Source organism: Serinus canaria, chromosome 5 (assembly GCF_022539315.1).
Source record: "Serinus canaria isolate serCan28SL12 chromosome 5, serCan2020, whole genome shotgun sequence".
Classification (NCBI taxonomy): domain Eukaryota; kingdom Metazoa; phylum Chordata; class Aves; order Passeriformes; family Fringillidae; genus Serinus; species Serinus canaria.
In genome coordinates this window covers 46,832,998-46,850,986 of record NC_066319.1, presented here as the reverse complement: position 1 = coordinate 46,850,986, position 17,989 = coordinate 46,832,998, and the positions used below count along the sequence as shown (strand labels likewise).

The 17,989-nt window shown below is 41.3% G+C and overlaps 1 protein-coding gene across 1 annotated transcript in view; it reads right to left on the bottom strand.

Moving 5' to 3' along the window:
* UNC79 (unc-79 homolog, NALCN channel complex subunit) overlaps positions 1-17,179 on the bottom strand; it is a 107,451-nt gene extending 90,272 nt beyond the window's left edge. Inside the window, exons 1-4 of the mRNA XM_050975628.1 lie at positions 17,092-17,179; positions 11,703-11,823; positions 5,894-6,198; positions 2,300-2,470 (exon numbers count right to left, since the gene is read on the bottom strand). Of these exons, the coding sequence (XP_050831585.1) occupies positions 2,300-2,470; positions 5,894-6,198; positions 11,703-11,823; positions 17,092-17,113 (619 nt within the window). The 5' untranslated portion in view covers positions 17,114-17,179. The remainder of the gene's footprint in view (positions 1-2,299; positions 2,471-5,893; positions 6,199-11,702; positions 11,824-17,091) is intronic.
* Positions 17,180-17,989: the final 810 nt, after the last annotated feature.

Sequence of the window (17,989 nt, the reverse complement as noted above, 5' to 3'; positions counted from 1 at the left end):
CAGCTGCAGACCAGAAAGATCAGTCCCATGGTTATGTGAACTGGGCTGAGATAATGATGAACAGCAGCACTGAGTGTCTTTCACCTCAGTACCTTTGATCTCACACAGGAAATGGCTGGAGTTTCTCCTGGAACCATGAAGTGGTTACTATTAAATTGCATACATTTGGAAAAACCCTGCAGAACTTTCACATGGCAACATGGCTTTGAAGGCAAGCTCCTCCACAGAGATGTCACAAGTATCTTTCCACCCTCACAGCACTTCCCCAAGCCTGGCTGCCAGGACCCAAATACCAAGCATTTGGGATAGAAGCACAGAACTGTAGCTACCAGCTCAGTGAGCTGTTTTCATCCCTCCCATCTGGCTCTCCAACTGCTTAGACAATGTCTTTCACCCTCCCTTTTGGTTTGAATCAGAACTAAAGGCTAAGGGAAGGAAAGGTTCTGCACTTGCCTTGCAAAGGAGCATATAATTCCCAGCAGGGAAAGACAAGGAGACTAATTAAAAGAACACTCAAATAGAAATGAAGGAGAGAAAAGAAAATGGAGAATTTCTCCCTTTCTGTACTCCACATGACCCAAAATTACTATGGATCTCTTCACTGCGCTTCATTTGTTTTTTAATGTTATCCACACAAATAAGTGCCCCCAAATTATTACAGAAAGGTGTATTTTTATGGATTTAAATTGAAAACTACTTGGCAGCTCTAACTGGGCAATTAAATATAGCCATCAGCAAAAAAGTAGGACACAGTACTAGATTAGTAAATTTAAAAAGCAGCAGACTGGTGTCATACAGAAATCTCACCAAAACATACAGAGAAGAAAGCCAGCATGACAAATGCAAGGATGCAATCTCAATCAGGGGCAGCTGGGGAACAGCATCTATTTCAGTAAACCAAGGATTTGACTCAACCAGTTATTCTGAGGTGTAGTTCTCCAGATCTGAGGACAGACAGGATAAGTCACCACCCTCAGCTGTTCTTTAACAGGTTACAGCAGTGGGAAAAGGACTTGTTTAATGCAAAATTCTGTTCTTAACACAAAGAGGACCTATTGCACATTCATATGAAATATATCTTAGCACTTTTGATTTGCACATTGTCATTAAATGTGTCAAAGTTAATAGAGAAAACCTCATTAGGATGTACTAAAAATGAATGTTTTACATGAGAAAACTGAGGTCCAGGAGAGTTAGGGGACTCTTCCAAGATCACTGACTGGTGAGAAAATACACATGATAAATTTGTATTAAATATTAATCTCAAAACACTGGACTGTACTTCTTTCAGCATCTTCTGCATGCTTAAATGACATTACTCTTGATCTCTGCACAAAAATTGTTCACATTTTTCCACAAAGATCAGGAATACAGAGGTAAGGAAGAGACATTCCCACAAAATCACAGAATGGTTGATGTTAAAAGGGACCTCTGGAAACCATCTTGGCCAATCCCTCTGCTCCAAGCCAACTACAGCAGATATCCAGGGTGATTTGTGTTTTGAGCATCTGCTAGGACGGAGAATCTGCAACTGCTCTGGAAAACTGTTCCACCCTTTGGTCACACACAGCTTGTTGGTTAAAACTGACCTAATATTGACCCTAATTATTCTCTCTGCAGAAAATGGTTATATTTCTCATTACTGCTGAAGTCCTACCAAGCTTTTTGTCAGGTGCATGGACCAGCCTCAAGATCCACACTGACAGGGACCTTAAGTAATCATGTGATATCTTCACAGAGGGGAAGTAAAAAGAAAAAAGAGGAAAAAAGGCAGGGACCATCAGATTCAGTCCTAACTGCTACAGGAGACATTACAGGCACAGCCATTTAGTATAGAACTTAGAGAGAAAGTGACAAGACAGAGAGGGAGAAAATCAGAAATTCACCACAACATCATCACATTGAAAAAATCATACTTGTAAATCCAGATATAGTCCATTTGCAAAAATTATACATGTTGCTATTGCATCTATTATTTCAGGAGCAGTGTGCCCATTGATTCTGTACTCACAACTCCCACTGCTGGCACTGAAAGTTCTATGAGTCTGAAAACAGTGATTACTTAAATAAACATTACACTTTCAAGGAAAGAAGAATTCACACCAAAACACAGTGCAATAAATAAATAAATAAATAAATATAGAGTTATTTCCCTTTGAAAACAGTCACATGAAATTGTTTTATGTTTGTAAGGAGACTGATGTTCCATTACAATGCTATGACAGACCAATTTTTGACTTGTACAGTCTGATACTGTTATGTGCCAAGAGAGAACAATACTAGAATGAGTTCTACTTACATATAGCCATAGGCAGAAAAGATGTGCTGAGATACTCTATAATATCCTTGTGCAGAAATGGAGGAAAGGTAGCTAATGTTGAAATCATTGTATAGGGTAAAGTACTCAAAATATCATCACTGAGAAAAGGAAGTAAGCATGTAGTAGTGTAAAAAATTGATTGGCCAAGATCTGTTGAATAAAATGAAAGAAATATAGAATCATTACAATGAAAACGTAATTATGACTATGTAGTTTCTATGTACTAAACTAAAATAATTAATTATATTTGAATTCCAGCTTTCCTCTCAAGGTAATTTGGAAAGATAATCACTGAAGATGAGTTCACCCTAAATTTTTAAGTCCCTCCTAAACAGAGGAAAACAGCTGTTGAGCACTACTCCAAAGAGACTGAAGGGAATATGAAAGCTACAGCCTATAAAATACTCAGTTAAAATCAGTGTTGATATTAATAATATGGTGATTAACATACAATGGCTTGAATTTAAGCAGAGATGTTTCTCGAATCAGAATTTGAAATGCACATTGTATTGAAGGTCAGATTTTGCAAAAACCATTCTAGTCTTTACCAGTCATAATAAAATAAGAACTTTATCTTAATTACCCTCAAGAGATCTGCAAAGTACCTCACATATATTGACTACAGGAAGTGTCACTGTATTTTTCAAACCATATGTGATTAAACTACAGATTTGGATTTCCAGGGAAACCACTGAGGCTAAAAGTGGCCAGAGCTTAAAAGGATAGGAATACTTATCAAGATTTTCTATACTTATTATAATGAATCATATTGAAACTCTTTGGAAAGGATCCTTAATAACTGTGCAACATTTTAAGATCCAAAGAGAAGGCATAGTTTATTGTGTATCTGGGCACTGTGGAATAATCTTTATACTCTCTCCCAAATGAGAAAGTGAGCTGGTGCCCATAACCCTCTGACAAAGGTTACAGCAGGCAGTGAAGCCTGAGTATGAACCTGTACAATGATGCAGAGCCATCAGAAGGCCTTCCTCCTGCATTTGGGAATTGTTCCCCAGCCCTAAGTACGTACACAGGCCTTCAGCCTCACCTGTACACCTGGTGTGACTTCCCAGTGTCTCTGTAAAGCACAGAGATCTGTAGCTGTAAACGTCTTGGGTCATAGCCAAGATTAAAACTGGCAGCCCATTTCAGTGGTTCTGGCCAGCCTTCCATGCAGGAGTCTAACCAGACCCTCAATGCTACAGAGGGCTCCTCCTGCACGACATATTCACCAGCTAAATACACTCTTTTACATCCTGACTGGGCCAAAGCTCAGGATTGCCTTGCACAGCAGTTGTACTTACCCAAACAACACGGACTGCTCTGATAAAAAATGTATATTTCTTTTAATCAATTACTAAGCTGAGGAAGAAATAAACAACAAGTTGTACTGCAAAATTTGATTCTCTGCACACAAAACCATACAAAACAGCAAGCCATCTCCCCTTGCCCCAAGCATGAGTCAACCAAATTATTCCTGGCACATATTTATCTAAAATGTTCTTTAAAACCTGCAAGACGCTCCTTCACTCCTTCTCCTGTCAATTCATCCTAATTCTTAATCATCCTTATCATATAAAAATATTTTTCTTGAAAAAAAAAATTCCATTGCTGCTATTTAAGTGTGTAACTTCTTATCCTGATCAACTTTAACCATAAATAGATTGGTTTAGTTTATTTCTCCTCACAGCAACCTTTACATATTTTCATGCAATAATCACACCTCCCTTCCATTTTTCTCTAAGCTACATAAACCAAATGTTTTCTGGTTTTCTCTCACTGCTCACATTTCCTAGACCTCAAATCATTCTGTTGGTTTTTCCTGGACTCTTCACAAATAGTACAGGTTCTTCTTTAAGCTAGATGGACAAATCTGAAAATTTTACTCCAGCTGAGGCTTCACTAAGGCTGTTAGAATAATAAATATAATGCTTTGGGTGCCTCATAAATAAAAAAAATGTTTACACATTGCTAGAATAAAATTTATATGCCAGTGATTTTTGGTCTTCTCTGATCTACTGTTAACACCCAGAGCTCTCTGCAATACAGCTTCTAGGCTAGTATTGCCTCTATTTCCTTTAACTTCTCCCTTAAGCAGAGTATTTTACATTTCTCCCGTGGAGACGCTTCAAAACAGAATGCAACTTGCCACAATTATTTGAATCACATATCTCTTACACAAAGCACATGCTAGCAACCATCTTGATGGTAAAATACTTGTAAATCCAAATTCTATAACCTAAGTAAAAAAATTTAAAATAAAAATATTTAGTAAAAATTAAAATATTTAGTAACACTAGACCCAGCACAGAGTCCTGTAAGATTTCCCACTGTTATACCCTTCCAGCTGCCAAGCCACTGGTAATTACTCCTAGAGTGTTTTCCTTACTCAAGTGGGGATCATGTCCCAGGATTGCCTATTAGGATGTAAAATGACACAGCAACAAAAATGTGACTAGGGACAGGAAAGCCACTCAAGGTGAGCCACTGTGTTGCCATTAAAAAAAAAAAAAAAGTTTGCCCCATGTTATTTGTTCTTTACAGGTCTCCATTGATTACTAATCATCACCATGTTATCTATTTTGGAAAAAATTTTTTGAAAATTAACTCCACCATTTCTAAGAATTTAAGTTAAGTCAACAAGTCTGTATCTTGCTATAGGCCTTGCTTTTGCAAGATCATACCATTTCCTAGTGCAGCAGTCTTGGGTTCAAACATACTGCTGCAAGCTCAAAGAGAATTCAGCACTTAACAGAAACAAATTTCCTTCTGAAGAATTTCAGCAGTGTTATCAGATAGACAACCATCTTCCCATAGTGAACTATGTAAGTAATACATCATGATACCACAGTGGAAATTATTATTGGCTAATACATAGGGAGAACACTGGGCTACTGAATCCCAGCAGGGAAAGGCTAACAGATTAACAAGCCAGCCAGATGCAGAGCAGAACTTAAGGAAAACAATACAAATACAACACAGTCACAAAAACCACTTGCAGCTAATTTAAAACATGAGACAATATTGTTTTTCTCTCAGTCAGACAGAGATGCTGCTATCTTTTTTACACAGGAGTATTTTAAAGCCATCTCAAAGCACAATTACTGTGGTTTTATCTTCAAATAGATATATACTATATTCTGTGTAGAGATGGACCTTCACCAGAACACTCAATCTGTGTATTTCTTATAGGCCAGATACACATTTGAAAGCCCTTTTGCATTTTTAAGACACCCACCCCAAAAAGACAGACTGAAGGTATCCCAGCAGATTCAAGTGAAAAATCTGGGTATTTTTACACCCATCTGTGCAATTTTCATTACATACAATTGTATTTCAGTTACATACCACCAGCACATCACCAAAACTCAGACAACCTCAGAATTCAAACCCAAATCCACAATTTGCAAAAAAGCATCCTTTATTTGAGAAAGTCAAACGGAACACTTGGATATAAATGCATCCCAGGAGATTTGAAATCCAGATCCAGGTCAGTTTAGGCCCATCTCTTCTACTGGATATATGCACCACTCATGGATTCACAGCACTGGAATCATTCAAGGGCCTGCTTACCATGTTGCCCATGCTGTAGCAAGGGAACTAGATCCAGTAGTGTCACCAGTGTCACGTAAAGTCCTTGATAGTCCAAAGATGGGTAGTCTGATAACTGAGCATCACGACTTTGCTGGCCACGTTCAGATGGAGCATCTCGCAGGACGCTGTAAAGGAGGGAGCGAGTAACAGTAGGGTTGATGGAACTGACCTGTGGTCTTAGAGATGGGGTGAGTGGGAATGGCACAGGAAAAAGACACATGGTCATGGGCACTGTCAAATTGGAGGCATCTTGATTCTCCTTCTTCCCTGTGCGGGACAAAATGCTGTTGGGGGGACAAAGAAAAAAAAGAGACAACAAAGACACAAAGAACAGCACATTACATTGAAATGACACTATAAAACAAATAATAAAAGACCAGATACATCCCACATAAGATGCAATCACTACCAAAACCAGCATGTCTACAAATCTAGCAACCATTTACTTCCATGCTTCAAGATAAGAGAATTAAAAATTGACGTCTAGGAAAATTTCATTGCATCTCATGTGTTATCTGGTTCATAAGGAGCAAAAATATAAAAATGCATGTTTCAGTGCCCTACCCATGTTTCACAGTTAAGAAAAATTCTAAGAATCAAAAGTGTTTAGCTGTGTCAAAATAGGCTGGTATTTTGCTCTGAGATTCTGAGGATTTTGAGAGATTTATTTTTTCCCCCCTATAATCTTTTGAGCCAACTGACTGAAAACATGCAAAATATAGGTGTGGCACTTGCAGAAACATGTTTTAGCAAAGAATAAACATGTGTGTTTGTTAAGATAGTCTTAAAAATCACATGTTTATTGCATTAAAATAATGTCTGTATGTATTTTATGATACTGTTTCATGACCACTCACTCAGTATCATTTGAGATAATGAAGTTTAAACAGGCACATGGATTTAGAAATAATATATTATTTCTAAAATGTTAACTAAACTACATTTGGAAAAGTCATAAAATAATATATAGTAGATGGTCTTTAGCATATGTTTGTGAGCTAATGATAATGGTTGTTTATGTGTGTTTTTAATTTTGCCCATGTTTAGGGAGGAAACGTTTTGCTTTATGAATACAAACACTCCTTGGGTAAATAGTTACCTTCAAAAATCTAAGGGCTAAGCAAGCAAGACCAATTATGTAACTGCAGATCAGACAGTATGTTACCATACACTCCTGCTGTTACTTACGTTATTATTCAACATAACTCACTATAAACTAAAGGAGAGATAATTTCAAAAAAATAAAAATAATTTAGTGGGAATCAAAATAGAGGCTAAACGTCAACCAGCTTGTTATGTAGTTTTAAAAATGTTGCAAACATGGTTGTAAACATGGTAATCTAATTTATTTAAAAAATCAACCCCATTATTTTAAATAGAAATGAATTCTCAATTAAGCAGTGTTATAATTTAGTTATCAAGCAATTATAGGGTTACTTCATAATCTCCATATGTGCCTATAAAATATAATACACCTTTTAAATATATTAACCCACACACAATGCTTTTTTTTTTTCCTTTTTAAGCACCTTTTTGCACCTCTCAGTCATTGGGATTTCCAAAAGCAGCTGCTGTTGGTTTAACTCTGTTCCCACAGTCAGTGCTAAACTTATAAAAGACAAGCCAATAGCACTAAGATTTCCACTGACTTATGTAGAGCAGAATTATATCAAGAGAGAGCACTTCTGGAAACCTCTCTTCTCTGTAACAGTACAGAAATCCCTACCATATAATCACCTCAGCAAATCTTACCCCCCAGTTAATTCATCAATTTGCACAAGTAAGCCAAACTCTTGCTAAGGTGCTTCTAAGAGAAGGTGTCATTCATTTGCCATATATAAAAAACACGTTTACAAAAACAATTATTTGCCAAGTGGCTACTATCATATGGCTACTTGGCTACTATTACATCACCCTTGCAGTCAGAGATGACAGACACAGTCTGTCTTATAAAATTACTTTTTTTTTTTCTTTTTTTTTAATTGTGCCTCACATATTTGGCATATGCTTTTGGCTTCTGTTACCCAATGTCCAGTAAAAGAAACATGATCACTGTCATGCTTTTATCAGAACATCACCTAAGATCTAGTATGGCTTTAAAAATGAATTATCAGAGTGCTGATTCCTTCTAATTTGCTTGATGTTCATTTGCCATATCTTAGAGCTTATGTTTAGAGATATGAAGGTACTGCACTATTCCCTTCTTGTCTACCAACAGATAACACCAATTACCCATCTCTTTACTTGCCAAAACATCACTCCATGTGCACTTATTTCCAGAAAGGATAATAATCCTTTCTTTCTACACTGAGCTACAGGCCATCTCTGGATTAGATGCCAAAGCACACTTAGTATATCTTGATCAGGGCATCCTTTAATTTAACAGTAATAAGACTAGACCTAAATTCCAGATGGAACCACACCAAATTTATTAAAAAACAAATTTAAGAAACCCCTAAATTTTATGTCCAGGCTCTTGCCTGACCTGTATTTTTAAAAGGCGATAAACAGAGGAGCCAAAATTGAAAATCTAGGAGGTCCCTTAGGACCAAGATACAACAGCAATTTGCTTCTGGTTCAATTCAAACCAAGTACTGAGAATTTGGAGTGTCTGCAAACCATAACTCCATACTGAACTTACTCCATACTGAACTTGCTCTGCAATAAGGGGCAAAGCTACCAAGGCTTGTTTCAAGATGTGTATATCTTTGCTGCAAATCTATCCCACAATTACTGCCTTCTTGGACAGGTTTCCTAAAATGCCTACAAGTGAAATTACATCTCATCAAGGCAGCACAACAACGATCATTAATTAGCCACCATGTCATTCATAACTATGCCTTACATAAAATATTTTACTTAGAAATACATATGGAGAATTTTCTTCAGGAAAATGTGTAAGAACAAGCTTTTTCTGCAGGATGTTTCTTAAGCCTTAGATCATTCCTCAAATGAGGGAGAAATCACTGAAAATGAGTAGGGCATGAAACAAATTCATGCTGTAATGTAAAGAAATGCTTTTCCCAAAGAGAAAACTAAAGAAGAATTAAATGAATCAATGTGCTATGCATTGTGTATGGTGATTTTATGTGATGTTTGCTATAGAAATAAGGAATTTTTTTCAGTCATTCCACATCTGTTCCCCCCACCCCTGAGCTTGTAATTTATGGAGGCTGCATACAGAGCAAAGGAGCAAATTAATCTCTTGTGCAATGCATCTTTAGCCAGCAAAATGACACCACATATGAATGTGATTCCAAACAGTGGGCAGGTCCCACTGAAAAGAACACAGTCAGCGTGTCCCTAACATGGAAAGGTAAAAGTGGAATAAGCAGTAAAATCTACTTCTGTAAAACCCAATCATTATGTGGCATTTCTCTGACTATGCCTTCATTATTTCTATGATTATACATGTTCACCAAGAATTGTTTGTCCCTAACAGCACAAATTCATTGCATATGCTCTGTGTTAAGCCAGAAAGATTATTCTCCACCATGTACTTCTATTACTGATGTTAAACCTTGCACAACGGAGTCTCAGTGTAGGAGGCAGAAAAGAGACTCAGCATGCAAAATATTCAAATAAATTTTTGAACACTCTCTTCAGAAAGGTTCTTAACCAGTCTGTTTAGTTTTAGGGTAAATCTTCCAGAGATCTGCACACAGTGGGTGGGAGTTTCCTTCTTTCCATCTGCCACACTAAATACAGGGTGTGTTGTTTTGCTTTTTTATCCATCTTCTTTCTTAGTATCAGCAAGTGTCTAAACTTAGAGTGGTTTAACCATAGCACTCAGCCTTTTACCTACAGCTCAAACTCCCCAGTTACAGGGCTTTAGAATGTGAGTTTAACTTTGCCTGAGTTTCAGAACTCAGTCCACTTAAATTTAGATCCTGGCAATAATTAAAATTATACCCTTTTAGTTCTGAGGCTAATCAGATCCCAGATCATGAAGGACAAAGCCATTTGTGTATCAGATATGAATATCACTTCTGACCCATGGGGTTCAGTGCAATCAACAAAAGGATTTTGGTTCAGTCCCATTCTGAACATAAAAACAAACGGAATAAAACAAATGGAGTTACTCAATTGTGCAATTTCTGCCCTGATTTCTGATCTGCTCTCATAGTTGCTAAGTACAAAGCTCCTTCAGTAAGCCCAGGAACATCACTGCTCCAGGAGTGTGAAGAATTTATCAACAGGACTGGTCAGCTGTACATTATACAAGAAGACCACAGAGTGGTGGAAAGATGCTTTCTTTAAGCAGAACATTTTTAATCTATCCTGACCCAGTGAACTTCTGACCAAAAAGAAACATATCTCATTATAGCACTTGGTAGTGACAGCTAAAAGAGAAAATGTTCAGAATCAAGTCCAACTTTCTAGCTTTAACAGCTTAATGGCTCAAAGTATTTAAGCAAAAGCTGTCTTGTCATAAATAATCTTACTTAAATGCAATTTAAGTGTATCTTGCACAAATAGTCCATCCTAATCTGATGTGGGAGCAGAGACACATTTCAGAAGTATCTTTTGTGACTCTGAACATTTTTTCCCACTGCTTAATACAATAACAAAATTTAATTTATTAACCTTCAAACAAAAAGTCCTACTGTGTGCTGTAAGCTTCCTCAACAGTCTAAATGAGAAGGGAAACAAACAGTTTTGCTCTTGAAATTTTCAAAAGTAAACAGGAGGTTTCGAGTTTGCTGTGAACAGACGTTCTACTAAAAATTATTTCTGTCTATGTCTCTCCTTTTAAACAGGGTCAAGAAAATTTTCATGATCCCAGGCTGCTTAAATGTTAGAATGAACTGTTCTCATTCTCTCAGGTATTCCCAACTTGTATACATCATAAGAGTATATGTACAAATATATGGGTAAATTGTAATCTGTAATGTTTCCTCCTGAAATAAGGCAACTAGCTTTATTTCCAAACTACCCTTTGACAGCAGGGACAATCTTTCCAGGTATAAATCATGAAGCTATGCACAGAAATGCAATTTGAACTGCATTTTTCTGGATGTGAAAATTAGTGCCAGCCAAAGCCAGCAGACAAAAATCCCCTGTTCACAGTCAAAAACCACTTTAAAAACAATTTGGAAATATGAATACACTAGGCAGCACTGTGGCATGTGCATTATTCCTAGTAAGTCTCACATTTTTTTCCTAGTTTTTGGAAGACAAGAACAGTATTTCCTAATCATAATGTATCCTCTATTCGTGGGGTATTTAGCACTATATATTATTACTAAACATTAGACTACGTCAAAAATGCTGGATCAGAACAATCCTGATGTGTTGTTACCATCCAAATCCAGATCTGTACACAAACTCTGTCTGCTCCTGCTGTTCTAAGGGACTGAACCAGAACCCAGAAGAGCTGAACACAGTGAGAAGCCAGTTCTGTTTGCTCCTCTGGCTGCACTCTGGGATTCTGAGGCACCAGGACTGTCAAGGAGGCCATGATTATACACATCTAAAACTCTACAGGTCACAAACTCCTTTCTTCACAAGTTCAGCATGTTTGTGCGTTCAGCTAAGTCTTAGGACCAAGCAAATGCATAATCAACCAAGTTTATTCTAGAATCAGCCACTCAGTAAGGGGGCTTAACTGGGCAAATTGGGCAACAGCCACTGAAGAGATTCATTCATACCATGTTTTTCTTAAATTATGCTCTGACTCTTTTTGGCTGACCATTGACCCATTAAATCTGGCAACCAATTCAAAGCCAATTGATATTCCCTACAATTCTTTAGCTCTTTTTCTTCAAGAGCATTAGTCAAAACTTACCTCAATAATGTCTGAGAAAAGTATTTCAGAGTATTTGCAATGTCAGTTCCAGAGGGCACAGGGTATATGTTGTGGAGAACCCGGTTGTGGTATTCTTGAAGGTAACGGATTTTGGAAGCAACTACATAAAAGACAAAAAGACAAAGACAAAAGCTTTCAATTAGTTTTTTTGCAGACTTTGACAGAGTAATGTCTGTTTCTTCCATTTTCTTTTTTTTTTTTAATTTAAGTATCAAACTCAAAAACCAGAAAAATCTCTCTGCTCCTTATGTTCTGACAATAAATTGTAAAAGACTGCCAGGGAGAACACATGGAAGTGAATTGCTGCATCTGTATTAGGCAAACTTAGTGCTAGCAAATTAAAATATATATATTGCCACTCTGCACTTCTTCCATGTCTCCAAGCATCTCAAGAGTCATTTATAATGAATGAGTCATTGGATCACAGGAGGTTCATGTGAGACAGATAAGTATTTCTACAGCCAAAGCAGAGATATAAGCTAAGACAGAAAGACCTTATGTGATTTACTGTTAGCCATACATTTACTTCATGCAATGAAGTAAAGATACAAAAAGAGTGAAGTTTCCGCTGTCTGTTTGTCTTAGGAAGTGTGATCAAGCAGATAAGGGGATTTCAAAGAGCAGCAGCAGGTGCACACCTCCACTGAAACCAATTTTTGTTGTACTACAAGTAACAGTGGATTTACTTTCTAATAGGAATCCTGGTAGAAGTTTGGGGAAAAAAGTGACTACCCCCCCCTAGCTGCACTGCCTTGCACTGCCTGTACAGCACAAGCAGCCTCATGTAGAGACACCTGCACACACAACTCCTCTTGCTCCACTCAGATTAGCCAGCTCTGCTGAGAGAGAGTGCCTTGGCTGGGGCAGAGGGCTGCTCAGCTGTGCTGCACTGCAGACACTGCCTCATCAGAGCACAGCTGCCTGGGAACCCTTCATCGTGTTAGAAGTGCACCCAGACTGTGACAGGCAGTTGAAAGGGGACATGTTCTGAATTCTTTCAGCCCTTAAGCATATGGATTATAACAGCCTTTCACTAGACCAAGATAGACCTTACTCCCCTACAGGGCTCCTTCAGCGTGGAAGATAAATCATGCTTCCTAAACAAGCAATTAGTCAATACTTGGTTTTATTCTCATAATTAAATGGCATTTATTAAGGAATGAATACCATTAAATCCTCCACTGAACAGAAAGGTACTAACTACCTGGGAGACATTGCTATGCCTCTCACTGCTGAGATAGCTGAACAGTTCATGAATTTCTGATTTTTTTCTGTGCCACTGGCAAGCTGAAGGAGAAGGGGTGACATTGTATCCATCCTGCAGAAAAGAGTGATGGACAGGCACCAAAAGCAAAGTGTCTGCAAATATTGTTGGAGGCTCAGCTTGGGATACAGAGAGCCCTTTTGCCAGTACAGGTAACAGTACACACTGGACTTTCATATCCAAAAAATAAAAGATTCCCTGAATGGTCTGCCACACAACATATGAGATTTGACAATTTCAAGTCAATTATCCATAAAATGAGGAACACTCAAATAATCATCAAACTAAGGAAACTGTTTTCCTGAATGCATGACAAGAAATCCAATTTTGCAGCACCCAATCAAGGTCATTCTTTAACTCATTTCCTGCTGTAAGGAGGGCACTTCCCAGTTCCTGCAGCAAGTGAAGCTTCTACAGACAAAAGTCTCCCTCATGATATTACCTGGCTTCATCACAAGGAGAAAGCCCATCATGTGACTCAAGGGCTGGGGTCTATGTGAAGCCAGCAAGCAAAAATGCAACCACAGACATGGTCACAATGCATATGCAAAAGCCACACACTAAAAATGCATAAGCATCTTTAATTATATTTCCTCATCTTCAAGTCTTTTACTTCACAAATAATGAATAACTAAAAGCAATCATGACTTTTTCCCCTCTCTCTCAATCAACTGAAAACAGAATTTTGTCACACAGACTCAGATGGCCACCACATAGGCCTGTGGCACATGACCTGTGCTCTGCAGGAGCTTATCCTGTGTGAGAGCAGCCACAGCTGCCTCCTGCACAGCCCCCAACCCACTGGGCTGGGAACATCTGGGCAGGATGTGTTTCACTGCACATTACAGAGGTTGACTGGAGCAGTCCAAGACTCTCTTCCCCTTCTCATCTCACACCTCATTCTTTCTGCCCACTAATCTCAGTTTTAGTCACAGATTTGCAGGCCATCTCATCAGATTATTTAAAAGGTAGACATTTATTTTAACTGCCATAAAACTAATTTAGTTTCGTTTCTAGATTAAGAAAGCAATGACTTCATGAACATATTTTGTGATGTTCCTTTCTCTGGTGGAGGGGGGAAAAAAGTGAAACCAAGGATATTTGTAAAGGACACAGACTGTGCAAGGGAGTATCCAACTAAGAACAATGCACAGCAAGGTGCACAGACTACTGTGGCTGCCATGGTTTGCTGTCAGATATCTGTAAATTAAATGGACTAACAAAATGCCAAAGATTATTACTGAATTCAGATCTAGATGTATTTCAGAGAGCTGTGTGCCTCCCTAGAATTACTAACTTTCAATAAAGGGCATAGGGTATCTAGAATCACTTAGAACAGTTTTTTTTTTAATAAATATGGAAATACATTCATTTTTATTGATTGGCATTGTTGTGCAATTGTATCAGGCCAAATATCAAAATAGAAAACTTATTTATAAAGCCTAAATATAAACATTAGCTTTAGGCTAAAGGTTTCAGCCTCACTTTTCAGTTCTGTTTCCCAAATTCTGTCCATTTCAGCACAACCTCCCAGAAACTTCTGAAGGAAAGCTCCAGAGCAAAAACTTTGCCAGCTTTCAAGCTACAGCAAGTGTGTGAATGACCCAACTTTCTGAGTACCCTGAGACACACTTCAAAAAGTGGAGTCACCCTGTGGAAGCACTTGGGCACCTCTCATAAGGTCATCACAAAGAACAAATAGGTATCCATCCAGCATCTACACAGACTTCACTAAACTCCTCAGCCCCCATGTCAGCATTGACTGAACTGAGAATGAAACCATTAGGAGTCCTCAAAGATGGGCTTGGTTGCTCCACTGTCCTGAAGGGGAACAGAGCAGGCATCAGGCATTCCCAGGGCATTGCTTACCACAACTAAACACCAATTACTGCTTTTTAAGGTGAAAAATTAGGTGAATTAATTTTCTCTGAATACAACAGAACACCTTGGGCATGCTGCAAAGAGTCAAATGATCAAACTCACAGTCGATATATCTGGTATGCAATACAAGATGTGTGTGGTCACAAAAAAGAGCAGCTTCTCCAGTCAACCTTCAGACTGACACCATTTTACCTGTTGTTCATAGAACCTGCTCAAGAGCTGTGGGATTCATGTTTAGACCAGCACATCTTCTGTTCCAACCAGTGATTCCTCAGTTGCAGTGTTTCACTGATGCTCTTGGTAAACTGAGATTCATTATGACTTGTAACTTGAGTCCTTCCCAAGACATTCTGGTTCTTGCCTGTCACTCACTGAGGGCAGAAGCAACAACAGCGACAGCTGGGGTTTGAAAGTTTGACTGGTAGTGATATATGCACACCAACACATCCTTGTCAGAGTCCATTACTCAGAAATTACTGGTGAGGGAATCTTGAAGTTATGTAGAGACAAAGACATTTGGTAATGGCATAAGAACTAGTCAGGGAAGCAGCCTTGGTAAAAAAAATACATTCAGCAGGTTAGAATGCACAGGATAAGTCCATTAACCAAATACTCTTCCTGGAGTATCATGAAAAGGAACGTTAGAAGGTAGAATGATCTGATATCTGGACCCCAAGTAAATCTTGAAATAGAGAGCAATAGGGACAAAGCAGGCCTGGATGAAGTGTCTTGAAAAGTACAAAGGGATGAAAAGAAAAGACAGCCAAGGATAAAATATGTAAGAGAAGCTCAAACAGAGCAGACCAAAAGCATTAGGAACAGAGGAAGAGAGAAGACAGAACAGAAAAGGAAGAAAATGCCATAGCCGGTGCTAGGACAAAAAGTAGCACAAATTCTTCCACATGGCAGTGTGAAGGAAGTGTAATTAATGTATAAGTATCACAGGAAAGAAGAAACAATTACAAAACTCAGGTGCACAGTGGGGAAGGCAGCAGCAAGAGGAAGGGTACATATCCAAACATTGCACAGTTCAGGGCTTCTGCACAATCAGAATATTGTGTCTCTAGTTATGAGGCTAGAACTGCATCTTTACAGCAATAAATTAACATCTGCATGGTATTTTTAAAGCAAGCTCATCCATCACCATAAATAAGTAGTAAGACCTAACAGAAAAAAATACAGGTATTCTTTTTGTTAGGCATATATAAACACAAGGATCCTTCTCAGTGACCTGGAGGAAGAAGAGAGCAAGTCTCAGCATGCAAAGTGTCAAATCACATCACGTCATTGTGATAAACATCAATCCAACCTCCTGGTCACAGACTGCCTGTTCATAACCATGACACTGTATCAGGCAAGAAAGTAGCTTTGACATGGGTGATGAGCTCGACTACCCCAGAAATTTCTTCTCAGCATCCGATCAGGGCTCTTGCAGACACACCAGGTGTCATGAGCAACAACAGTGGGGAGCACTTCCACAGCCCAGAAGCAGGTACCCCAACCACCATGTCATCCACTCATGCTCTGATCAGCTCTAGCCAACATGGTGGTTCCAAGAGCCGTGACCAAGCAGAGGCACGCTGGCTGCGGGCAGGGGGATGCCAGCACCTGGGGGATCCTGCTGGGAGCGGGCACTGTGGCAGGCGGCCTGTAGGCAACACACTAACACCCAGCTTGCATTCACCCGAAAGGTGAGCGGCCCGGGCAAGAACGCCAGCACAACTCTTCTCGCTCCATCTGACTGCAAGACCACCTGCAAGGTGGCAAGGCGTGCGTCACCTCTGCTCTCGCAGGTGGCTGCATCCTTCGGGACACGGAGCAGCGCTGGCAGACGGGGCAGGCTGGACCGCTCCCGCCGTGGGGCGGGGGGCCAAGCCGGCGGCCTCAATACTAACTCTCCCCCCCGACCCCTCACTCCCCCGTCGGCTCCCCGGCGCTGCCGTTTGCCGCCGCTAGCCCCCCGAACAGAGAGGAGCTCCGGGGGCTGCGGCCACCAGCACCGCCGGCGGCTCCGACAGAAAGAGCCAGAACGCCGGCAGCCCCCTCCCCCTGCACCGCCTGCCGGCGGCCGCCGCAGACCGCGGCAGGAGCCCGGGCAGCGCTGCCCCGCCGGGGCGGCGGGCGGGCGGCGGCGGGGCAGCGCCATCGGCGGGACGGCGCCCCCGGCCCCGCTCCCCTCCCCTCGGACAGACCCCGGCCCGGCGCCCGCCCGGCCGCACTCACACTGCTCCGCCTTGGTGGACATGCTGCCGCCCCGCTGTGCCCCTCGGCGCCGCGGAGCGCCGGCCCCCGGCCGCGATGGAGCTGCCGGTGCCCGTGCCCGTGCCCGTGCCGGTGCCGCTGCCGGTGCCGCAGGGCTGCGGGCCGGGGAGCGGCGGGCGGGCGGGACCGGGCGGGAACGCGCTTAAAGGGGCAGCGCGCCTGGCGGCCGCCGCAAACAGCATCCTCGGGAGAGACGGCGTGGGAGACGGGATGGGAAACCCGGGACTTGGGATGCGATGGGGTGCGATGCGGAGGGGGAGGCCGACTGGCCCCTCGGCAGTCCCGGGGCACCTGCCCCAACATGGCTGTGGCCCCGCCGAGCTTGTCACAACGTCGAGTTGGGAGCCGCCGAGCCGGAAGACCTTGATAAGCGTCGGCGGCGGCCCCGGGGCCGCCAGGGTGGCCGGGGCTGCCGAGGGGCTGGCGGTGCCCTCGCCCGGCCCCGCGGGCGGCTCCGCGGGAGCTGCACTGAGCGAGGACAGCGGTGGTGGCACTGCCGGGAGCTGGGCTGTGGATCCGTGTGATCTCTGACATGGAACAGCACCGTTGTTCCCTTGCGTACTTCTCCCCTCGGCCCCTGGGTTCCAGCTGTACCCCCGGCCAGTCAGGCGCCTCTGGGCCGGCTCTCCCCGCCTGTTCCCACCGTGCACCAAGCGCCTCGGGACCGCCATGCCCTCCCCGAGGCGACAAGGGCTGCGCTCAGCCCCGACTGTGCCCCCTCCATCACCAGATCCAGCCATGGTGACTGCCCCAGGACGACGGTTGGATGAAAAGACCTTTGTCCAGTTGTGGTGGACAAAGTAATAACAATAAAACTCATTTGCTCCAAGAGAAATTATTTCACTGCTGTCCTGTCAGC